The following is a 25767-nucleotide window of genomic DNA, read 5'->3' on the forward strand; positions in this document are numbered from 1 at the left end:
AAATGAAAAACCTGTTGGAAGAATTGACGTGAAGGTCTATTGCATACCGATTCCTAGAGAACCAGCAACCTGGTCTTCCCTGATCTAACATAGTGTTATAATTGCTCTTAACATCATTATGATATCAGTCATACTGGGTCAGACCAAGAGTACATCTAGAACAGTATCCTGTCTTCCGACAGTGGCCAGTACTAGAACAGGTAATCATCAGGAGATCCATCCCCAGTTGTCCGTTCCCAGTTTCTGGCAAACATAGGCTAGGGACACCATCCTGCCCACCTGGCTAATAGCCATTGATGGACTTAACCTCCATGTTGCTTGAAGAAAGAAGTTATCTTCCTTGCCAACAGTTCATGCTATTTGTCCTCAGGACAGATATGGCAACATCGAGACAACAAAAGCTTTACCACAACTAATGTTCTCCAAATCTCTTCTAATTCTGGAAGGAACATAGGTGGGGATAAGAGAGTAGTTAGTCTCCATGTCTGTGCACTCCTTGTTCATCTGAATAAAAATGCTAAGAAGAGTTACTGGGTTGATTGGGGAACAGACTGCCTATCTTAGGAGAAGAGACTGAAAGATCTTGGAAGACTGGATGAGAAGGCTGAGAAGCATATGATTGCCCCCTATGAGTACATTAGAGGGGTAAATACTAGAGAGGCTGAAGAGCTATCCAAGCAAAAGGAAAAATGGATATAAACCAGCTGAGAACAGTCCATCTGGGAATTAGAATGTTTCTAACCATCATAGGGGTGAGGTTCTGGAACAGCCTCCAAGTAGTTATAGGGCCAAACAACTTAATTAGTTTAAAGAGGAAGATGGACATGTTTATGAGTGTAATTCTGTGAAGTTAGGAAGAAGGGTTCAGAAGCCCTGGGGCTCACTTCTGGTTTATGTGTTGTGTTCCTAAAGCTCTTGTTTCAGGGTTTCAGCAGCCACCTGCAGGGGTCAGGAAGGGATTTTTTTCTCCCCCAAATACATTCTAGGATGTTGTTTTAATTTTCTTCCTGTGAAGCATGAGGGATGCCCAGTGCTGAAGATGAGACATTGAGTGGGGAGGGAGAGGGCTCTGACGTGGCACCAAGCATTTTCTCTCTCAAGTACTTGGCTGGCGGGTTCCTGTGCACATGCTCAGGGTTGAACTGATCGCCAGATGTGGGGCTGAAAAGGATTTTTTTCACATGTCAGATTAGCAGTGATGGTGGGCTTGTTTGATTTTTTTCCAGCATATGGGTGCGGGTCACTTGCCAGGATTATCTGCCTGTATCTCACATAATCATTTCCCTGTCATTGCAGTGGCCTTGGGCACTGGAGAACTTCGGTCATATGTGTTCTCTGCCTGTGGCACATCATAGACTAATCTCTCATTGGTTCTAACGTTTGGGTCTATCATGGTTCCTTCCCCACTCTGGCACAATACATGCAAAAGTGGGGGCCAGCAAAAATCTACCAGACTTTGGTATAAAACTTTCCCCCCAGAATCTTAACAACCTAAATTTTGGGAATAAAATCTCCGCTACCACCCAAATATTAATAAAGCAACCAGGGAGAGACTACTTGGGAAATCTCACCCCTAAAGTACAAACCAGGACACAAAAATTAACCACTACCAGGTTAATAAAAAGAAAGAAAACTTTTTATCACCACACTATTCATGTTGCAGGCATGATGACTAGATGGAAAAGTTACAAAATAATATACCCATGGAGAAACTCCATGGGCCTAGAACTTAGTTACAAAAGAAAGCCAAAACATCAGATCTCATTTCCCAAACCATAAAATAATAAAACAGATTTATCTAAACTTTACCCTACTTACAGAAAGTGAAGAATTGTTTCTTGGAGGCAGAGACATATCTGTCCCCCTCAGAAGCTGGAGGGAACTCTCCCAGGGCCAAGGCGGGAAACCCCAAAATTCCTTTGTCCTAGTTTGAGATTCCTACCTACATTCCTACTGGCTAACTCTACCTGAGTTAGGTATAGTGAACCCCTTAGTCCTTAGGACAGTAGAGGCTGCAGAGTCTTGCCAGTGAGTAGTTCAGGGTTACCGCAGAGGGGGAGTGTGGTTGCAGCACATAGGAGATGGCCAGTGGTGGGGCTGCTGTGTGTATGCAAAGGTTGGGAGAGCACCATAGGAGGGAAGAGAGCTGGATAGACCCTACTTACAGGGCCCCACTAAAACCTAGAATTATCCCTGCTTCCCAGCTGCATTTTCATCTAGTATGGACAGTCACTAGTGCTTTGTTCTCAGTATATTATGTAAACATTCATTATTTTAATTGAAATGGCTCTCCTGGAGGTAAGTACGTGTTATAGATGGGGAAACTGAGACATAAATTGATTAAGTAATTGATTTAAGAAAACGCGATTTGGGCTCCTCCAAGAATCAGGTGCTTTTGAAAATGTTCCCCCATGAAATTCTGAATATTTTTCTATTCATTATAAATAAACAACTAGAATTACATTTTTGTAGTGCTGTATTTTTGCTTTACTATTCTATGTTTTGCTATTTTGTAAATACATAATATTCAGTGAATTCAGTAATTCACAAAGGGTCTCTGAGTCATTGGGAATTCACAAGGTTCTAGTGTCTAGACTACAGGGTTTTGTCGACAAAAGTGGACTTTTGTCGACAAAACTATACCTGCGTCCACACTATCGCTGAGTTCTGTCAACAGAATTCAGCAGTTTTGTCGACGCTGCTAAACCTCATTTTATGAGGCATAACACCTTCTGTCGACAGAGTTTCTGTCGACAGAAGGTGTTATTGCATGTAAACTGTCCTTTGCGTCCACACTACCATGTCGACAAAGCAGCTTGCTTTGTCGACAGAACTCAATGTAGTCTAGACGCTCTTTGTCGACAGAAGTTTTGTCGACAGTATCTGTCGACAAAACTTCTGTCGACAGAAGCCTGTAGTCTAGACGTACCCTTCGAGTCTTGTAACATCACTATCTTAAACACACGATAGCTGATTGCCTGTGTTTGTTTTTTTTTACATACTCCACTATGTTTTGTGTTTCTCTTAGAAGAGCACCTCCCTTTCCCAAGTGTACATATTTTTGGTCATATTTCTTCTCTTCTTGCTTCAGCCCTTTTAGTGTCAAAATGTTTTAAATAGTTTGTCAGGGTTTAATTTATTTAGATCACCCTTTGAGAATACTAGTGGTTCTGCTTTCATGTATGAGCTGCAGAAGTTTGCTTTGGAACAGCTGACAGGCTGTAGGGAAAAGTCAGTGATGTGCAGTGTGTATTGTTAGCAAGAGAGAGCTTGCCTTAATAGACAAAAGCCTTAATGCTTGAGAAACAACAGCTTATCTGATTACTTTATAATCTTCTTTTTCAGCACTGGCTGACAGAGCTGGAGATCTTTGCTATGATCTTCGCAGCTGCCGTCCATGACTATGAACACACTGGAACCACCAACAACTTTCACATTCAGACACGGTGAGGCCTTTGTGAGTTACTTAAGGAAGAGAAGGAAGAATGCTCATTTTTTTCTATACCAGGCTCTCCTGGGACTCTTTTATTTTGTGTTTTCTTAATATTTACATAGATAAAATGTTGAAAAAATTGTATGTGGAAGAAATTTGAGAGTTACTATATTTTGTGATTATGCATATCTTCCATTCATGGGGACAAATTCCACTGTTACACCAGTGTAAAGTTGAAATATATCCACTAACTTCAAATAGATTAACCTCAAATAGATGCCATTGAGAAGATAATTTGGGCCAGTAATTTATGTATCATAAACTTGGCAGTTGCTGGAATAATTTTGGAGGTATTCTGGTTACGTTTCTTTTTCTTCTGTTTGTTTCAACTTGAAGACGACAACATATAGTTGAATGATTCAAATGAAAAATAGATATTCCTCAAGAAATAATAAAGAAGTGGGAACAGCAGATCAGCAGCTTTCACCAGTGCCTCTCCCTGCCGAATGCCACGCCTGCAGAATAGAATGTGTTTACAATGCTTCAATGTTTATTGTGGTAGCCATATTTGTAAACATTGGAGAGAACTGCAGAACATTTAGGTGGGCAAGAACTTGACTACACCAGTGTCATTTTGGAAGCAGTCAACTCTTTTGAAGTTAGGCATCTAACTTCCACTGACTTTCCATGAGAGTTGGGAACCTAACTGCTTTTTGTGTCAAACGTCAGGTGTTTTCAGTGGGAGGTCTATTGGTAGCAGTGGTCGTACCATGAATTCCTTGTATAAAATAATCAGTTCAGACAATACAATTGGGACCAAGCTTACAATCCCCAACTCAGTGTTTTACCTTAGTAAGAATTGACTAAAAGCCTCATTGTTTCTTCCAGTGACTGATATCTACATGGTAGTTAGCAGCCGAATCTTAAGAATCTTTAACACAGAAATTGGGTGGGTCTTAAGCAGTGAATAGGGACTGGTTTACACAGGGCTTTATCCCTAAGGTAAATTTTAACCATTGGTGTTAATGTTTTCCTCAGCTATGTAGCAATGAGTACAGCATTGCACTTACTAAATAAATACCAACATACAGTGTGTAATTGTGTATCATGGTAGTATTTCTGAATGAGATATTGACAAACAATGGAAAGAAACATCACTTTTTCCACATTCTTTTAACTTCTAGGTCAGATCCAGCCATTCTGTACAATGACCGATCTGTGCTCGAAAATCACCACGTTAGTGCAGCCTATCGCCTTTTGCAAGAAGACGAGGAGATGAACATTTTGTCTAACCTCTCAAAGGATGATTGGAGGTAAGAACCAATTGGCAAGGGGAAGTTACAACCAGGCCATTTGCAATTACTACATTTCTTTGAATAATAGGATCCACCAACAGCTGTATTGTTATTAGTAAATAAAAGGATGTTTAAAAATCTTTATCTCATTTTCCCCCTCTCACTTTCAATTGCCGCACTCTTAGGACTAAATTCAAAAGTGATGTGTGAAGTTATTTAACTTGTAATGGAATCTATTCATTATTCTCTCCTAGATCTCCCTGCATCCACTTATCACTGTGTAGGTGACTAGACTGGTGGCCTGATTTTCATTTAAACAGACTTAAATTAAATTTAAGCCCATTCTGAGGACTGTTTCTACTGTCTGAACATTATAAATGAGCCGGAGTGTAAATGAGAAATAGGGCTCGAGAGTATATGTGGGTGTAATAGACATTTCAAGAAGCCAAAACAAGGTGCAATTTAAGACACACACTCAATTTATTTAAAAAAATCAGCATTTTTAAATAACAAATTATTCAAACTGAAAGAGGGCTTTTTATTTTGTTTTTAAACGAAATAGATATCTGATGCTTTCAAAATAACAATTATGCATAAAACATGCATGTGCCGGACAGGAAGAATCTTTTGACTTCAAAGGAAATTGAGGGCACTCAGCAATACTTCTCTAGTCCCTCATAAGATGGGTCAGGGAGGGGAAGTTACACCCTGTTCCTCCTCCACTGGATTTCTTTTCCACATTCACCCAGACTTTCCAACACAAGAATTTTTTATGAGTGATGGAGCCAGATTGACAACAAGGTAACCCTAGCTGATCAACCGGCCTAAATCCCAGAACCACACATGGTTGGTGTCATTCAAAAGTCAGCACTACAGATGACTGGCTAATATCTTGTGGGTTCATAATCAGATAAACTCTGAAGAAAGAAACACGTTAACAGTCAGTGTGACAGGAATCTTGAAAAAGGAATAAAACCAGCTTTGTGGATTGTAGTTTTAAAATCTAATTTACTTTTCAAGATCTAGGTTGCACAGTGAAAAGGAGCTGAACATTTCATCTAACAGCATGCGGCTGTTGTGTTGACATTCAGTAAATGTAAGGGATTTTTTTTCTAAATTAAAAGACAACTTGTTTTCACTCAGATATATAAGATACCACGGAAAACAGATTTTTAAAGTTATAAACATTTCCCTACCATATATAAAATAGAAACATAATTTCCTACAAACAAATCTGTTCCCTCTGGGTCTAATTTTTCCTTGGCATAACTCAAGTGGTCATGGCACATCAGTTGTGTTGGATTCATGCAGGTTGTGAAGTGTTTTAGTATGGAAGTTTCTATATGTATGATAATGATATTTCAAAGAAGAAGGAATTTAAGGTCCCGAGTTCAGCAAAGTACTAAAGCATGTATCTACATTGAAGGTAGTGGATCTATTCAGTGTTCACAATTAAGTCTGTGCTTATGTTTCTTGCTGAAACTTAATGATGAGGGGTGAGAAGAAATAGTGAAAAAAAATTAAAGGAATTTGTCCAAGCAGATTGGGTTCAAAATTTAAATTTTGTCCTAAAACCTCCATCTCCTCCCCCGAAAAAGGGAGGGATGTATAAAGCACAGTGGAACAGACTTATTCCTGTCATTACTACATTGTCCTCGAACTTAAATGTGGGCCTATGACATAACAGCTTCCTAGATTCTGTTTATTTCTACCATTTTCCTCTTCTGCTACCATCTTAATTCCCCCCTTCTTCCCTTAATATCATTTTAGGGATAATATCTTGCATTCCAATATAGTTCACTACATGCAGGTATTGAAATGCTATAACCTCTTAGGATGGGGGCCATCAGCTAATCACACAAGCAAAGCAAACTGTACCATTTTGCATTTATGAGGGAGGTAGTTTTGGCCAAAGAAAAAAAAACATGGAAACTGGTTCTATCTGTCTTGGAAAGATGAAGCACAAAGTCAACCATGGGAAATAATCAAGTCTCTAAACTGTTTGTGACAAATAAATAAATAAATAGAAATTTTACCAAATTTTAGGGGTCACCAAATGAAATTAATAAGTAGCAGGTTTAAAACAAACAAAAGGAATTTTTTCTTCACACAGCACACGATTGGCCTCTGAAACTCCTTGCCAGAGGAGGGTGTGAAGACCAGGACATTAACGGGTTCAAGAAAGAACTAGATAAATTAATGGTAGTTTGGTCCATCAATGACTATTAGCAGGGCTCGCTGAACTGCGGCGAGCCCTGCTCGCCAGCCGCGCTGTCCAGCGATCTGCGCATGCACAGATCATTCTGCTCATGCGCAGATCACCTGAACCCGGCTCTTCTGGGTTGCAATCTACTCGCCACGGACGAGGAGATTGCATTATTTGTGAGCCCTGACTATTAGCCAGGATGGGTAGGAATGGTGTCCCTAGCTTCTGTCAGAGGTTGGGAATGGGTGACTGGAGAGCCTGGGAATCACTTGATGATTTCCTGTTCTGTTCACTCTCTCTGGGGCATCTGGAATTGGCCACTGTCAGAAGACAAGCTACTGGGCTAGATGGACCTTTGGTCTGACCCAGTATGGCTGTTCTTATGTTCTTACCAAGAAAATAAAATTAAATAATTACCAGTGTGATCTCCCTACCACCACTCCCTACACTCTTACGGAGAACTGTGCGTTTGTCCGTTCAGTAAAAAGCAATGATTCATTCTGGGCTATAGTAAAAAGACACCTGCCCTCCATGGCCTCACAGAAGCAGTTGATTGCTGGCATGTCTCTATGTGCCCCTGCTGGAGGGGCAGGAAGGAGAAATGTGACTCTATGCAGCACCATCTTCACAGCTCCCATTGGCCGGTAGCCGCTCTGCACTCCCTTGAAAATTGGTATTGAAAAGTTCTAAGGTGTTACCCAAACCATACTTTCATTCACCAAAAACGTCTGGAATTTTTGAATTTGGTTAAACTCAACTTATATTTTTGTTTATTTTTCAGAACTGCCAGTGAACTGAAAAATTAGTTATTTTGCCCAGTTCTAGTCATAATGAATATTCCTTGGTATAATCATTTATGTCTGAAGAATCTAAGAGTAACACTTGGGAAATCTGTCTGTCTGTTCATATGGGTTTTATCAGTTTTATGGTGTTTAATCTTTCTAGTCTGGGAATGTGTTTTGGGTGAAGGTTCTTCTATCCAATCAGTACAAGAGATCTCGTGGCTTTTGCATGTGCAGGGAGAGCAGAGGAGCCTGGAAGAGGTCTATTGGGTTAGATCAGGGAACAAAGAGCTTAGTCATTAATTTAATTTTCTGCACTTTTTCTCTTTCACATTAAAGAGAAATATTTTTGCTGCTTGTTAAATATTTGCAAAGTTGATAGGTTGTTTCATCTGATGAATCCCTTTTGCTAAAGTATTCAACAAGTATATTATAAAACTGAAACTAAAACAGATCACACTGAATTAAGAAAATAAATTGCAGAAGAGAACAGATGCTTTCCAAGATACTGTTGTGGATCTCTTTTCTGGCACTAATAATTTCCATGCAGTTTATTGAAGTAGAGCATATTTATTACAAGCCCTTATTGGCAAGTACAGGATTAAAAAGACATCTGGAAAATGTTGAGCTCTTCAGCTCCTCTCAGTGTACAGCTCAGGAAATAGTGTCTAATGAAGGTTTTCACAAACCATTGTTAGCAGATGGGGGGTTATGATTCAACAGATGGGTACCTGAGCTCTCATATTATATAGTGCTGTGTGTGTGTTACTGATGTTTTGTTGTTATAGCTCAGTGATGCCTTTTGTAGGCTGGTTGAAACTCAGACGCACTTGTGAAGGTTCAAGTTAAAAAATTTGCCTACACATAAACTTCATTTGTACATATTACAGACAGGCATTTGAACAAGCAATTATATATTATTCTTGTCCAAATCTGGTATTTGTATGTGTGGAGTGCATGTGCATGCACAACACTTAGATGCCAGCCTTTCAAAATATTGCCTTGAAGGCAATGTTGTTCCTTTCCCTATTATTTTCCATGAGAATAAAAAAAGAGCCCCACAGTCCATGGTTTATACATAATTTTCTGCTATGCACAAAAACACATGCATTTGACTGAAGTGGAATGGACAAAGCACTATGCTGTTGGCAACAATCCTGCTATTGGGCCCAAGGGCATGGAACAGATGACCTCAATAGGCCTTTCCACTCCAATTTCTGTGACTTTATTTACATTTAATTCTTTCAGTAGGCAACAGCATAAATTGGGTGGGGCAAAGGAGAAAAACTGCATGGAACAAAATATCAAAAGATATTATGCAACATTTCATGAAATAAATGTCCTCGGGGCAGGTGTCCTAAAGATCATGTTAAAGTGGTGTCCGGCTGGACCAACGCAAGAGATTTAAAGAATCTATGTGTGCAAATTAAAGCAGACCAGAAATCACTGACCAGCCTACTAATGGTGCCACAATACACACCTGTGGCTTATGCATGTATAATTAATTACTTCAGGTGCAGTAATCAGTGGTAAAGATAGCATAGAAATAGTACCATATTACTTAAATGAATAGAATTTTTATCCCATGGTGGAAATATTGCAGCTTTGATTCTGCCCTAGAGGATAACACCAGAATAATGAAGTGGAAAGTCCCTTCTGGTGGAAAGTCCATCTGGAGATGCTGGGAAGCATCTTCAAATGCTTGCTGCAGCAGCCAGAATGTGGGCAGGGTGTGTGGTGAGGGCACTCATGAGGTGTGCTGATGCAGTGTGTTTACAAGGCAGTCTCTAAAGCCAGTTCTAAGTTAGATCTGTTTTTTTCCAACGTGCACCCTCTTCCTCCCCTTCCCCCCACACTGACAGCAGTGATATTTTTTGTGCCCTCTCCGCACTGGAGTACAGCTGCCCCTGATGACAACTCTGTAGAGGAGAAGGGGGTTTTGCAAAGTGCACCTGCCTGTCTCTGCAATATGAATCTGTCACGATGGAACCATGTCCCCGAAAGATATTAGGGGAATCCTTTTTTTCAATTAAAATAGCCTTTTTTCTGGTGAATATGAGCCAATTTTCAAATGAATTAGGCCTTTCCTATGAAAAGTATGCAAAAAGTTGTATTTTCACACATTTTCAATTAAAAAATATTTCTAATGGTATCTAAGGCACTTATATGGCCCTCGCTACTATAGTATTTGAGCATCTCTGAGGAAGTGGGTCTGGCCCACGAAAGCTCATCACCTAATAAACCATCTTGTTAGTCTTTAAAGTGCTACATAGTCCTGTTTTGGGTTTCAGCTAGACTACACTAACACGGCTACATCTCTATTACTACTCAGAACCCTGGCATGGAGGGCAAAGTGGAAGTTGAGGGAAGGCAATACTGAGGAATTACTGGCTTGGGGAGTAATGGGAATGGGGCATGCAAACCCCATGGGAGTGAGGAGAATGAGAGACCCTACTGTGGGGAAGGGTTACAATGAGTGGTGCACAGAGCTCCTGCCTTGAGCAGGAAAGAGGGAGCACAAAGAGGCCATGCCATGCAGGAAAATGGAAGATGTGGGAGAAGTGGGAATGGAAATGCACAGAGCTGCTGTATGGAGGGGAAAATGGAGAAGCTTGAAATGAAGATGGGAAATTAAAGGGTACACAGAGACCCTGGCAAGGAAGTGGTTTTGGGGAGGGAGAGAAAGTAGGGACCGGGATAAGAGGGCAGCAAGGAGCCCTGAAGTGTGCAATAAGCTATGAAGTTAGCATACTTAAACTTTCAGAGAAGTATTAAGACACTGTCACCAGCCATTAATTTTTTTCTAGCTAATCTATTTTAAAATTGACTCAGCAGGTGAGTCGATATACGGTTGTGTTTCAAAGTTCACCGACTCCTAGCCAGGGCATGCACACTATTTAAACAGTCTGCTTGTTTCCTTTTAAGAGCCTCCTGTAGAAGAAATCGATTTGGGAGAGCTGTGTTTAATTGAAAAGAGCGGACCATAATGGACTTGTCAAAAACCTCTGGGATTTCTTTTAGCAAGAGTTAATCATCTGACTAAATTGCTCGCTCTTTGGCTGGTATTTACAACATGAGATCCTCCTTCCTCTCCTCTTTTGTCTTGATAATGTGAAGAGTTCAGTGACACAAGTGGGGGAGAGTGCAAATGTCAGAAGTGATTTGTAGCTACCCAACAAAAGAAACATCAATGTTCTTTAACTTGTTCTCTTTCTCTTTCTTGCCTTCTCTTGTCCCAATATCTGCCCAAAAGGGAATTCAGGACTTTGGTGATAGAGATGGTGCTGGCCACTGATATGTCCTGTCACTTCCAGCAAATCAAAGCCATGAAGAATGCTTTGCAGCAGCCAGAAGGGTGAGTCACCTCCTGACACTGTGTGCAACTAAAGGGTTGTATTTCAGCTGGTACTTTTGTCATTGTATTAAACTTCAAAAGTCTCCCTCCAGAGGACTCTTTGATGTCCATGTCTTGATTTTTGAATGAATTCACACGTGAGCACTCAGGCATTTGCCTGTGGGATACTCTGGAAGACCACAGCATCTAAATAGCAAAGCTTTGAGATAAACCAGTCTATTAATTTTCCATTTTGTAACAACACAGGATAAAGAGCCTGTGTGCTTCAGCAGAGAGTATGACTGAAAGAGCTGCTAGATTAAGGCCTCTAGTCCTGGGACCTGGAACCATCACTTGTTGCAATAGCAAGCCACAGACTGCAGCTTGTGCTTTCACTGCAGGTAGCCAGCTCTGTATTTGGAGACAATAGGAAAGCAACCACAGAGCCACAAAGGGCAAGTGTGTGCTATAGTATAGATCAGGAAGAACAATATGAGGAAGGTTTATTCCTATCTGATCATTTTGGAGCCACTTAGAGCCCTGAGTATCCCCCTCCCCATTTTATCCACCTTATCTAAACCCTCAAAACTCTGAATTTTCTAAAGTGGGCTTGACAGATGTCTTCCCAGAGCCTGCCAAAACGGTGCCTAAATCAGACAAAGATGATACTAGCTGGCTGCTATCTCCTCTCAGGAGCTATGTGTATTGCTTCTGCAGTACTCCTGCCAGTTTGGGACAGCATGAGACTGGGATTAGGGCCCGGTAGTATAGATCATGATTAACTAGGCTTCAGGGCTATCCTCTCAGTGGTATGACTTTACGAAGATTTCAGCCTTCTATGACCTGTAGTGCCTCCAAAGAGTTTGAGTTTCTTCTCTGATCTCTTACATGCACCAGCTTTTTACTGGTGAAGTTTGCTTGGTTTAAATGGAATTATTGTTGACACTTATCGCTGTGTGATCAGCATCAGGCCCTGATTGTTTGAGCAAGCCAACAAACTAAAATGACCTAGAACTATTTACTGATTGGAGTTTCATGGAATGTAACTCAGCCCAAACAGTGAAGAGCGTGAACGTGCAAAACTCACTCATGCACACACAAAGTGCGAAGAAAAAAAAGAGCAAAGCTTATGCTCCCAATTTCTCTTTACACTTTTGAATGACTTCATTACCAAAGGAAAGGTTTATGTGGAGAAGTTCAATTCATCTTTCAGAGTTGTCAAGTTTTATGAACACAATAATCAATGTTTAAGTAGCCCTGAAAAAGGTTATGGTGGCCTCATTTACTTGCTTAGCTGGGTTTTTGTTCTTTCTCTTTCAATACTGGTGCAGACAATTAACTTGTTCAGTCATTTGGGTTTGCAGAATCGACAAGCCGAAAGCCTTATCACTGTTGTTGCATACAGCAGACATCAGTCATCCTGCCAAGGCCTGGGACCTTCATCATCGCTGGACCATGTCCTTGCTGGAGGAATTCTTCAGACAGGTAATCAGGAAATTAGACAAAATTATTTTGTAGTTTTGCTGACAGAATGAGAGCTGGAGTGGGAGAGCTAGAATTAATGCCTTTCACTTCTGTTTTTTCACAGAGAAGGTGCCCACTGTCGCAGCAAAGTAGATATATTTTTTCACCTGACTTCAGTGCAATGCCACTGCTATTTCTGATTGTAATTTAGTGTCTGATTATGCTGTCACTGTCGATATACTAGAAATTCTCAGACTTTCAGACTTCCAACAAAACTGTGCCCAGTTTGAGAATGCGTATTTCTAATGACCAAAAGGCAAAATGTCTAACAGAGTATCCCGGCTTGCCAACCATTGAAGCCTTTCAAAAATTGGGTACACTTAAGGAAAAGTACTTAGTATTGGGTCCAGACTATCATTTTCTCTTCAGCATGTGAGGAAGTGAGTTGTAGCTGATGAACGCTTATGCCTTAATACCCTTATAAATGTGTTCTTCTTTAAAGTGACACCGGACTCCTTGTTGTTTTTGCTGAAACCATTCTTCAACAGTGAGAGTCTTCCTATTCTCTTTGGCCAGACTCTGCTGCCATTTTTATGCCAGTTTAAACTCCACCTTGATTTCTACTTTGCTATGAAGTCATGGAAACCAGTAAAACTCAGTACACTGTCAATTACAGAGCTGGACATCAGAAACAGTGAACATTATGTTTCCCTTTCTGCAGAGATGTAGTCTAACCCAGGGGTTTTCAAACTCTGGGCCGCGGCTTATAAGGGCAAGTGCTAGCTGGTAGTGAGATGCTTTGCTTATCTGCGCCTCCACAGTTCCTGGCAATTGCAGCTCCCATTGGCCATGGATTGCTGTTCCCAGCCAATTAGAGCTGTGGGAAGCAGAGTAAACTGGGACACCGCTTCCTACAACTCCCATTAGCTGGGAACAGTGATCTGCAGCCAACAGGAGCTGCAATCACCTGAACCAATGGTGGTACAGGTAAACAAAGTGTTTCACAGCCAGCTAGGGTATGTCTACACTACCCCGCTAGTTCGAACTAGCGGGGTAATGTAGGCATACCGCACTTGCAAATGAAGCCCGGGATTTGAATTTCCCGGGCTTCATTTGCATAAGCCGGGCGCCGCCATTTTTAAATCCCGGCTAATTCCACGAGGAGTACAGCTAGTTCGGATTAGGAAGCCTAATCCGAACTAGCTACTCCATGCCGCGTGTAGCCGCGCGGCACGGGGTTCGAACTAGCTGGGATTTAAAAATGGCGGCGCCCGGCTTATGCAAATGAAGCCCGGGAAATTCAAATCCCGGGCTTCATTTGCAAGTGCGGTATGCCTACATTACCCTCCTAGTTCGAATTAGGAGGGTAGTGTAGACATACCCTTAGTGGCTTGCCTTTACAAACTGTGAACCAGAGTTTGAAAACCCCTGGTCTAACCTACAGCCCACAAAGGACCTTCAGTTGTCAGAAGCACAAATCCAGACACATGATTAATTCCTCTGGGTATGTCTACACATCAAAGTTAATTGGAAATAACAGCTGTTATTTTGAGTTAACTTTAATAGTGTCTACACAGGCAAACCGCTATTTCGAATTAAATTAAATTCGAAATAGCGGGGCCCTTAATTTGAATTTGATAAACCTCATTCTATGAGGAATAACACCAAACTCAAATTAGCTAATTTGAAATAAGTGCTGTGTAGACACTTATTTCAAAATAGGGGGCCTCCAGCCTTCCCATGGTGCCATGGTGGCCACTCCAGCCTCAAGCAAGAACACTCTTCTCCCTCTCCCACCCTCCCCGGAGCCCTTAAAGGAGTAGACTATGGCCACAGTGCTTGTGCCAGCTCCAAGCCTGCCAGCCCAGAGACAGCAGTCACTGCCCCTGACCCAGTGGCCCCAAAACATGAGCCAGCAAGCCATTGGCAGCCAGCCCTCCACCGCTCCCGAAGAACAGTCTGCCAGCTCCCAGGAGCCTGCCAGGGCCCAGAGATCAGGTCCAGGGCGGAGATCAGGATGGACCTTATTCAGGTTTTGGGGGGGATGCCCCCAGCGTCCATGATCTCCGTACTAGATGGAGGAACACAGCCGTCTATGGCAGGATAGCTGCCAGCCTAGCCACCAAAGGCCACATGCAATCCCAGGAGCAAGGCTGCATGAAAATCAAGGTGGTCCAGCGAGACCCCCCCAACCCTGAGCCCTGAGCTTCCCCTCCCCCTTCTTCCTCTTACTTTCCCCTTCCAGCTTCCTCCTCCCAGGTTTCCCCCTTCCCTCTCCCACTCTCTCTCCTCCCCTCTCCTGCCTCCTTTCCCCAGTCTCACCAGAGTTTCATCTCCCCCCCCCCACCAGTTTTGTTAAATAAAGAGAGTTTGTGTTCATGAAAATACATGTATTTTATTTTACATCAAGAAGCGGGGTTGGGGGGAGGGATAAGTGGAAGGACGTGAGGAAGGAATGAGGCACAAGCCTCCAGTGGGGCAGACCAGAGAGGCTCTGAGTGCTCCTCAGGGTGGAAGCTCTGCCGCAGGGCCTCCTGGATACTGACAGTCCCCCAATGGACCTCCCAGATGGAAGCCTGCAGAAAGTGCAGCCAGGCTCGTAGAAACATGTTCACGAGAAGCACCAGAGTGCTCAGGGGCAGCTCTGGCTCCATGTTGCAGAGTGCTGTGGTGTCCCGAGTGAGGGCAACCAGATCACTCCGAGACACAAATGCTTTGCTGTTCCTCAATGAGCAGGCAAGGAAGCAGGGACACCTGGGAACCGGCTGCCCCGGGTGTGTGTGTGTGTGTGTGTGTCCCTTTAAGCACAAGTCTCAGCCTCAGGCAACAGCCACACAAAGACACTCCTTACCTGATATCCTACCCCTGACCTGGTTCTGGCCAGCCTTAAATCCGAATCAGTGTCCACTCAGTGTGGACGTGGTATTTCGAATGAGCAAAATGCTAATTCAAACGGCATTTTGTGTGTAGACACATTAATTTGAATTAGCTTCATTTGAATTAATTATTTCAAACTAAGATGTTCGAATTAACACTGTAGTGTAGACATACCCTGTGTGATACCAATATGATGCTCCAACTGACTCTAAGAAGGGTGGTTTTTGTTTGATTGTTTGTCTGCTTTAAATAGAGTAAAATAATTTTTTTAAATTTCCTTTTAATAGCAGAAAAGAAAAATAGAAATAAAGAAAAAATTGTTATTTTTTTATTGACCATTTTTTCCCTTCCCTTTCCAGCTTCAAAATTGTGTAATATTTGAATAGAATAGAATAGAATAGAATAGAATAGAATAGAATAGAATAGAATAGAATAGAATAGAATAGTGCCATAGATGGTAGAAACATAGAGGCTGTGTCTACATTGGCACCCCTTTCCGTAAAAGGGATGCTAATGAGACCAGTCAGAATTGCAAATTCCGCGGGGGATTTAAATATCCCCCGCGGCATTTGCATGAACATGGCTGCCGCTTTTTTCCGGCTCGGGGTTTTGCCGGAGAAAAGCGCCAGTCTAGACGGGATCTTGCGGAAAATAAGCCCTTTTCCGGAAGATCCCTTATTCCTCCTTGAAAGTAGGAATAAGGGATCTTCCGGAAAAGGGCTTATTTTCCACAAGATCCCGTCTAGACTGGCGCTTTTCTCCGGCAAAACCCCGAGCCGGAAAAAAGCGGCAGCCATGTTCATGCAAATGCCGCGGGGGATATTTAAATCCCCCGCGGAATTTGCAATTCCGACTGGTCTCATTAGCATCCCTTTTCTGGAAAGGGGTGCCAATGTAGACACAGCCAGAGAGAAAAAGTCAGTGCAAATTGCAGTGAAATGTATTAATAATAGTATTCCCATTATTATCTCTCTATATACATAAAAAAGTTTTTCCTGACACGTAACAGAATGGTGTCATCGGGCTGTCTGGCTGCAGAAAGCCACCAGAGAGATGTGGGCTGGTGTGTATAGCAAGCAGCGGGTGAAGCCCCCCAGTTTATTTTAATTTCAAAATATAGACATCATTATGAAATTCAAAAATGTTCTGCCAGAAGAACATAGGAATGCCCATACTGGGTCAAACCAATGGTTCATATAGCGCAGTACCCAGTCTCTAACAGTGTTCTGTATCTGATGCTTCTGAAAATTGGAGCTTGTGTCCCTGCTCAAAATGGCTTAAAGCCATTGATGGACCTATCCTCCATGAACTTCTCTCTTTTTTTGAAGCCACTTATAGCTTGGTCCATCACAATGTCACTTGGCAATGAGTTCCATAGGTTGACTGTGCGTTGTATGAAGATGTACTTGCTTTAGTTTATTTTTAAACCTGCTGACTATTAATTTTATTTTTAGGTAAAGGAGTAAATCGCACTTCCTTATTTACTTTTTCCATACTGTTCCAGATTTTATAGACCTCTATCATATTCCCTCTTGGTCATCTCTTTTCTAAGCTCAAAAATCTTAGTCTTTTAAATCTATCCTTATATGGAAGCTGTTCTGAATCCCTAATCATTTTCATTGCCCTTCTCTACACGTTTTCTAATATATCTTTTTGGAGCTCAGGTGACCAGAACTGCATAGAGTAATCAAGATGTGGGCATACCATGGATTCATATAGCAGCATTGTGATACTTTGTTTTATTTTCTATCCCTTTTCTAATGGTTCCTCTAATGCTCAACAAAGGTAGAGCGAGCTGTTGATTTAAATAATTGATATTATTACTAGCATATTTCACAAACTATTTTAAATCTGAGTAATTTCTAGGGAATATTGGCAGATGTATGTTGTCTCATGTAAATTATTGTCCTCGCAGTAGTCTTTCTCAGAGTGAAATAAATTAAAGGGTGTATTGAACAAATGCATTTTGAACGCACACAGTGAAAAGGGCTGACAGAGAAAGGATGTTAACACTTGATCTCCTGCATAAGTGTAATGTCAGTTCTGGTAGCTAGAAAATGTGTCCAGTGTTTCTGAGCTTCAGTATTTCTTTTGGGCAACAACCCTACCAGCTATATTAGGGGTCTCAGTATTTTAATGGGGAAAAATGTTGGAGCAGGTAAGTTCCGCTGCGTGGAGATAGAAATACAAGGAATCCATATTCTAACAGGGGCATACTCTAAGGGCTTGTCTACATTGGCCCCTTTTCCGGAAGGGGCATGGTAATTTTTGAAATCGCAATAGGGAAATGCGCGGGGGATTTAAATATCCCCCGCGGCATTTAAATAAAAATGTCCGCCGCTTTATTCCGGCTTTTAGAAAAGCCGGAAAAGAGCGTCTATACTGGCCCCGATCCTCCGGAAAAAGCACCCTTTTCCGGAGGATCTTATTCCTACTTAAAAGTAGGAATAAGATCCTCCGGAAAAGGGTGCTTTTTCCGGAGGATCGGGGCCAGTGTAGACGCTCTTTTCCGGCTTTTCTAAAAGCCGGAAAAAAGCGGCGGACATTTTTATTTAAATGCCGCGGGGGATATTTAAATCCCCCGCGCATTTCCCTATTGCGATTTCAAAAATTACCATGCCCCTTCCGGAAAAGGGGCCAATGTAGACGTAGCCTAATAGAGTTCCATTTGCTGTTGGTTTCACATGAGAAGTACTGCATAGAATCCCATGGATTTTCAAGGTGTTCCATAGAAACACCCAATAGGCAAAGGATGCTGTGCCTGTAATATGGAATACACCACCAAATGTTAGGATTCAATCTCTGCTAACTTCAGTCTCTAGATGGCCTTCAAAGTGCTTTTATCTTTTAAAAACACTAAAGATGTAAGGTCCCTGGAACAGATGCTTTAGAAATAGGTTTCTGTTGTTTCTGTTCAGTCTATTTGTTTTTATTTCACAGTGATGTAAATTGTATACAAGAAATGGGAGCTTCCCCATTCAAAATAGGGTGAGAGAGAGAGAGTGCGGAGTAGAGTGGGTGCTGCTGCTCCAAGAAGAGGTTGATTTAGTTAGACAGTGAGGTGGTACATGTCCACAAGAAGCTCTTAAAGAAGTATTTGGATGTCCAGAATAAACAATGTTCTCCTTTAAAAAGTCTAGCAATTAAAGGTATAACATGAGCTTCAATGACAAAAAAAAGAGGGGACTTCCTGGTTCCCAAAGCTGTTACAGATGTTAAGTGGTGCTTGCTGTATTCTAATCTGCTCTCAATTTTGTTTCTGCAGGGTGACAAGGAAGCAGAACTAGGGCTTCCTTTCTCCCCACTATGTGACCGCAAGTCTACGATGGTTCCTCAGTCTCAGATAGGTATGTCCTTTCTATGTGCTCCACTTAGGACTCACAGCAGCAGTATAAAAGAAACAAACTATTCTCTCCCCAACGGGAGTAAGGTCCCTCTGGGCTCTCATCACTTTGAATTAGTTTAGGGAGGGCAAAAGAAATTCCAGTGTTGCCCCTAAATGGATGATTTTAAGATGAACCGCTATCACATTTACAAGAATTGTATTAAAGGGGAACTCAGTTAACATACATGCTATTGCCAAACCAAATGCTATGCGTGTTTGTGTGGTGACTATTCCTTGGCTCCTGAGCACTGCAGAAGACACTGGCATTAAACATCTAAACCAGCAATGTCCCGACTTCTCCATTCAACAAGCACCACCCCTAAGCACATAAGGCTTCTTGCTCCCATCCCTTACTCCCGTTTCAGCAGAGCCAGAAATCTCAAAGTGCCCTTTCTTGGGAAACTTAGAATCAGGGTATGTCTACACTTGTACCCTATTTTGAAATAGGGATGCAAATGTAGCAATTCAAAATTGCAGATAAAGCCGGGATTTAAATATCCCGCCTTCATTTGCATAATCACGTTATGGCGCTATTTCGAGTTAGCGCTATTTTGACTTAACAGATGCTGTGTAGACGCGGTTATTTTGAGAGAAAACTCTTCTTTCAAAATAACTTTTAAACCTCATTGTACGAGGAATAAGGATTATTTCGAGAGAAGGGTTTTCTCTCGAAATAACTGCATCTGTTAATTCGAAATAGCACCATAACGCGATTATGCAAATGAAGCATGGGATATTTAAATCCTGGCTTCATTTGCAATTTCGAATTGCTGCATTTGCATCCCTATTTCGAAATAGGGTGCAAGTGTAGAAATACACACATAGAATAGAATCATAGAATCATAGAGCTAGAATAGACCTCAGGAGGTCATCGAGTCCAGCCCACTGCCCAAAGCAGGACCAACCCCAACTAAATCATCCCAGCCAGGACTTTGTCAAGCCAGGACTTAAACACCTCTAAGGAGGGAAACTCCATTACTTCCCTAGGTAACCCATTCCAGTGCTTCACCACCCTCCTAGTGAAATAGTTTTCCTAATATCCAACCTAGACCTCCCCCACTGTAACTTGAGCCCATTGCTCCTTGTTCTGCCATCTGTCACCACTGAGAACAGCCTCTCTCCATCCTCTTTGGAACCTCCTTTCAGGAAGTTGAAGGCTGCTATCAAATCCCCCCTCACTCTTCTCTTCTGCAGACTAAACAAACCCAAATCCCTCAGCCTCTCCTCATAGGTCATGTGCTCCAGCCCCCTAATCATTTTGGTCGCTCTCCACTGGACCCTCTCCAATGCATCCACATCCTTTCTGTAGTGGAGGGGGGCCCAGAACTGGACACAATACTCCCCCACTCTGACCTGCTTTACTTCTGCAGTTGTTACGGATCATGGAATTCTTCCCTGCTCTATACATGATCTATATTCCATGTACAGATCAGCCAGAATTTTTCTCTAAATAAAAAAAATCCTTATGACTGTTTTCAGAATGCAAATCATTGCAAAATTAATGGTGACTTAAGCTATTAGGCAATCATTTACAACTTAAGAAACAGACATTCAATCAATAAGCAGATTTATTTAGTTCTGTGCTATTTACATTATATTTAATCTGTGCAGTTAACTGCTTCCAATTGGCATTAACAGGCATAGTCTCTGTAGAAATCTTGCCCTCTAACATTATAAGTTTTCATCTCAGTCTGTTCAACACATGGGCCAGTAGCTTGGCATCTTTACTGCTTACTTCAGTAAATTAAAAGTTCTTACTTTTGTAACCAATGAATGTCCAGGTAAGATTGCTCTCCAAGGCCAGGGGCAGATACTCAGAGAAATATTCAGGGTCTATTCATTTGCTTATCTGATTTTATAGCTTTCAACAAATAGCTCCACTGAATGGTCATTACTGAGTTTCTTTGTAGAAGTAAGTACCTCATGAATTCCAAATTGTGCTATTATCCTACAGCATGCAGCTCTGTTTTCAAAAAATACAAAAGACAAGCCAGAGAAGTTTGTGTTCTCATCCCACTTTCTATTGGTGACCTGGAGTTTCTGAGCTATCTCAACAGCTTGTTTACAGACCAGAGGAGACTGAAGTAAATAACCTCTCTAGAGGTTCCTTGCTGGTCACATTTAAGGCTGTATTATATTTTGCTGCTGTATGACACGTGTTAGAGCTGGGCAGAGAAAGGCAATTCCTTCTTGCAAAGGATATCAATCTTTCAAAATCTGGGTATGTTCCAATTTGGAAAGAAATCCAAAAATGTTGAAATTCTCTGCAAAAGGGAATGAAGGCCCAATTTACAGGCAATCTACCTGCTGGATGGTCCCAGAACCACAGACCCCAGAAGTCCCAAGGTCCCTGACTCTGGTGGAATAGTTGGCTGAGGACCCAAATGGGTAGAAATATGGTTGCGTAATGGTTTAACCAAAAATACCAAACACTCCCCTCTCCCCAAAAGAAAAAAATCAGGGAAAAAATTCTGTTGAGGAAAAAAAAAGGGGGAGACCAAAGTTGTTGAGCAAATAAAAAATTGACCCCGAGAGTTATTAAGCAATAAATAAATAAATAAATAAATAAACAAAATGGCCCCTTAAAGAAATGCCTTTGAGGCTTTTTGGCCCTAACACGCTGCCAGTTGTCATCCGCCATCTTGTCTTCCTGCTCCGGGCCAGACAGCTCCCCTGAGGAACCCGGTATTTTTGCCTCCTGGCCGGGAAAAAATCAGAAAATACCGGACATCTTAGGTGTCCGGTATTTTCTGATTTTTTTTATTGGATAGGAGGTGAAAATACTGGACTGTCTGGGTCAGTATCGGACACCGGGCAACCCTAGATAGAAACCAAGTAGGATTCTATCAGAAGTTTGTTAAAATCAAACCATCGCTGTCAAATGTTTTGATTTCAACAAATTGGCAGAGTCTGATGAAAAAAATGTTTTGTTCAGCTAGCTCTAGTCATTGTGGATGTACAGACCAAGCAGGTGAGCATGCTTGATTACTGGAAATTCAAAGAGCATTCTTAACATGTATCATTCCTACAGAAATTAAGTTAACAAGAAAAATTCTTTAAGGGAGAGAACAAAAGGGACACATTCTTTCAGCTGCCACTTTATTTTGTAAAGAAAATGTCAGGAACAAGTCCAATCAGAAGCAATTCACATCTTAAAGTCAGACCTTTAGTCAAAGTGGGAGAGGGGCGGGAGTACCCAGCAAATTGCAAAGAATTACCACACCAACATTTTTATTTCTCAACAGGAGGGTTAAAGTATTTAAAGCCTATTTCTTCCTAGCCAAGGCAGAAGGAAACCTTGTTTGACAGGAAATCAGACTTTCTTGTCATCACAGTCTCTAACAGCTGATTTATGTAGCAATGTCCTTTTATTTTTTTTTGTCCTTTGGCTGCCTGGAAAGAAAATTGTGGCTTCAGATGCTATAAGCAATAGCTGATGATCAATTGATGTTGCTGCTGAATGGCAGTTTCTTAAGAAATTATTCCCTAACTAGCATGACCTTGATGTCCTTTTTAACATGGAATTAAAATAAACTCTAAGCACATCTGATGAAGTGGGTCTTTGCCCACGAAAGCTTATGCTCCTACACTTCAGTTAGTCTATAAGGTGCCACAGGACTCCTCGTCGCTTTTGCAGATTCAGACTAACACGGCTTCCTCTCTGATTCTGAGCTAATGGTTTCCAACTTTTCTTTCATTTGCAATACCCTAAAAATTTCAAACTGGGAAATCTTAGACATAGTCTGTGGACACAGGTTGATAACCATTGTTCTATAGTAATGAGAACCTTTTGTGGATCCCTTATTCATAGTCTGCAGACTCCAGGTGTGTGCACAGACTGTAAATTGAAAACCACTGCTATAGGACGTTGGTCTTGGGACCCACATCTCAGAGTGCAAAGATGAGGGATAAGATAATTGTCAGTCAATAGCTATATTAAGGTGGCAATTACATATCAGTAATTTAGAGTAAAATACATTATAGGATCTTGTAAAGTATCTCTAGGATAAGCACTGTAAACCTAAGAAATCTAGAATTCAGGTTAAATTTTAAAAATAAATCCAAACATATTACAATATGGAAACACAACTAGGGCTCCTAAATAACTTTAACTCTGCCCAAGAGTGACACAATGCAGAAAAATAAAATTGAAGAATATGTGTCTTTAAAAATTAGTGTATCTAATCTGTGACCACAAGCAGTAAAGAACCTTACTTACCATATGATTATAGTGTGTTATCAGTAAAGGGCAGAGCTACAAGAGGTTGGAGGCTGGTATATGAGGCTATGTCTTTACTGCAGTACTATTTTGGGATACCGGAGGTATCCCAAAATAGCTATTCCACATCTTTTGAGTGCACCCATTATTTTGAAATATAACGGGTTCACTATTCTGACGTCCCTGTAAACCTTATTCTACGAGGAGTAAGGGACCTTTCAGAATAGCGATTTATTTCAAAATAAATGCTGTGCAGACAGCACCAAATTTTGAAATAAGCTATTTTGAAATAAAATTGAAATAAGATACGCAATTGGTGTAGCTCAAATTGCGTCTTTTATTTCAATCTGTGGTGCAGTGTAGATGCACCCTAAGTGAGCACATTAGCTGGCCCATTAGCTTAAATACTTGGAATGCTGGCACAAAAAGCCGACTTGCAAGAAGACTTCCTATGCTCTTTCTTCCCAGCCCCACCTCATTGTGCACAAGCCAGGAGAGGGAAAGAATTAAGTCTGTATTTTTCCATCTCCTCCTGAATTAAAAATAAAATATTAATTAAAAAAAATTAATGTAATAGAATCTGAATACATTTGACCCTCAATGAATACATACTGGGCAAACTTTCAAATAAGAATATTCACAAAACCTCACTGATATTTGATAGAGTGTAACTCCACAACACTTTGAATAGATATCCAGAGCAGCCTGTTGTTATTGCTGTTCTTTTATGTTTCTGTTTCCAGAAATTTCATCCTCCAAATTTGGTCTCATCCAATTGTCCCAAGGATTTGGCTTTGATTAAAAAAAAATCACTGAAAACAAGTTCTATTGCATCTGTTTATATTCTGAATTTTCAAACTCTCTTTTCAACATTTAAGGAGCTACAATTACATGCAAAATATCAGCTCATGGATCAGGATTAATACATAGTATCATTCTTACTTATCCTTTCTACAATTCCTCTTTCAACATGTAATTCTTTTCATCCACTGTGTGTTACAATAAATAATTGACAGGCAATGGCAAAAAATAAATATTTACCTCTTCTGTTTATGTCCCCATTGTGTTTTGATTCAGGTTTTATTGATTTCATTGTGGAGCCCACTTTTACTGTGCTGACAGACATGACAGAGAAGATTGTAACACCACTCATTGATGAAGCTTCCCGCTCTGGCATGTCTGGTTTTAGACGTTCCAGGTGAATACCTATGTTTGCTTTGGTGCATGAATGCTGTCTCTGCTTTTAGGACTTATTTCTCTTGTTTAGACACATTGGGTATTAGCAAAGACCTTCCATTGAGTCTGTCTGATTTCTACCAAAAGAAAAATATGGTTGGGGAGTGTAGTAGAAATGGATAGACCATGAAGTACAATCAGACTTAGTTAATTGTTACTTGATTTATGCATCTATCCAAGGTCAGAATTCATTGGCATTTGGATGTGAAGAGTTTCATTTAACCTGATCATCTGTCATATGAGCTATCAAGGTACCACCTTGAATTATTAGGGATTCTCCTGTGCTGGCCCTGAGATAATTCCAGCACTAACACAGGGTGAGGATTCAAAAGGCTTGAATGGGGACTAATCTGCTAGCCTGTATGCTAGTCACCATTATTTGATTAGTCAGCATAATAGATTTTACCATTAAGAAGTATCTCCTGGTTATCAAGCCAGGTTTCGTTTTCTTCCTTTTCTTCTATTTATCACTCCTTATACCACACTATAAATAGTTTCTTTCCATCTTGGTGTTTATACTGAGCAGATACTTAGAAGCTTTAGTGGGTAGCCGAGTTAGTCTGTTACAGAAAAAAACCCACAACAAATAGTCTGGTAGTACTTTATAGACTAACAAAACATGTAGATGGTATCATGAGCTCTCGTGGGCACAGCCCACTTCTTCAGGAGTTATGAGTTTGGGATGTGTACACCCAAAATAGATAGGAGAGGGAAAGGGGAGGGGGAGAGGGAAGACTATAGGAGGGGTGTGTGAACAGAGCATCAGTAAGTATCTGAAGATTTGATAGTTAAACTGAAGCAGATAAAAATCAAAGTCAATAGATAGACTCCCATGTCAGGAAGGATACAACACAGAGATCTGTTTGTACCTTCAATGGTTGTTAAATTGGTAGTGTCCCAAGCAACTTTCATCACGACCGAGTGCATTAGGATGTGAATTGAATTTGCAGATGAACGCTAATTCCAATGCTTCCCTGTGGATCTGGCTTGTAGAACTGGTTTGTGACAAGACAGCTACTTGGAGATACTTAGAGATAGACATTGGCTCAAACCAAAATTCCATACCTGAATGCCTCTGAAATCTGAGGCAGTTCAGACTCTGGAGCCGAATCCCATGGTCTGTAACCTAAACCACCAGAACCTGAATCCTAAATGCCCTTGAACTTTGGAGAAGGGGGTTACAACTGAAGCTTAAATTTTGCAGCTCGACACTCTCTCTCTACTTTCAGACGACCTATCAAGCCCTCTAGCAATCAGTCAACTTCCATCTGCCCACAGTCTTTTGTCACTGCTGTCATCAATTGTTAAGGTGCTTTACTGCTCATTAATCCTTAATTATTTTGTTGCTCTTTGGGTTCCTTCGAAATTTGTCTGCATCTGAACTTGATTTAAACGCATGTAAAATTCACTGAAGCTGCAGGGAGTTCTAAAAGTTACATGAGGTTCTAGTTCAGTGCCTTAGAACTAAGAGCTAGTACTCTGTCCAGAGATCGTGAGCTGAACAGTCAGAGCCAATTTCTCATCTCACACTGGTGT

General features: G+C 41.1%; 1 protein-coding gene across 11 annotated transcripts in view; it reads left to right on the forward strand.

Annotated features, from left to right (window-relative positions):
• PDE1C (phosphodiesterase 1C) overlaps positions 1-25767 on the forward strand; it is a 442200-nt gene that overhangs the window by 358000 nt on the left and 58433 nt on the right. For all 11 annotated transcript variants that reach the window (XM_075921776.1, XM_006124030.3, XM_075921778.1 and 8 more), the window contains 6 exons: positions 3346-3446; positions 4618-4746; positions 10970-11071; positions 12415-12535; positions 18657-18738; positions 24073-24193. In XM_075921776.1, the coding sequence (XP_075777891.1) occupies positions 3346-3446; positions 4618-4746; positions 10970-11071; positions 12415-12535; positions 18657-18738; positions 24073-24193 (656 nt within the window). The remainder of the gene's footprint in view (positions 1-3345; positions 3447-4617; positions 4747-10969; positions 11072-12414; positions 12536-18656; positions 18739-24072; positions 24194-25767) is intronic.

Source organism: Pelodiscus sinensis, chromosome 2, assembly GCF_049634645.1.
Source record: "Pelodiscus sinensis isolate JC-2024 chromosome 2, ASM4963464v1, whole genome shotgun sequence".
NCBI classification, from domain to species: domain Eukaryota; kingdom Metazoa; phylum Chordata; order Testudines; family Trionychidae; genus Pelodiscus; species Pelodiscus sinensis.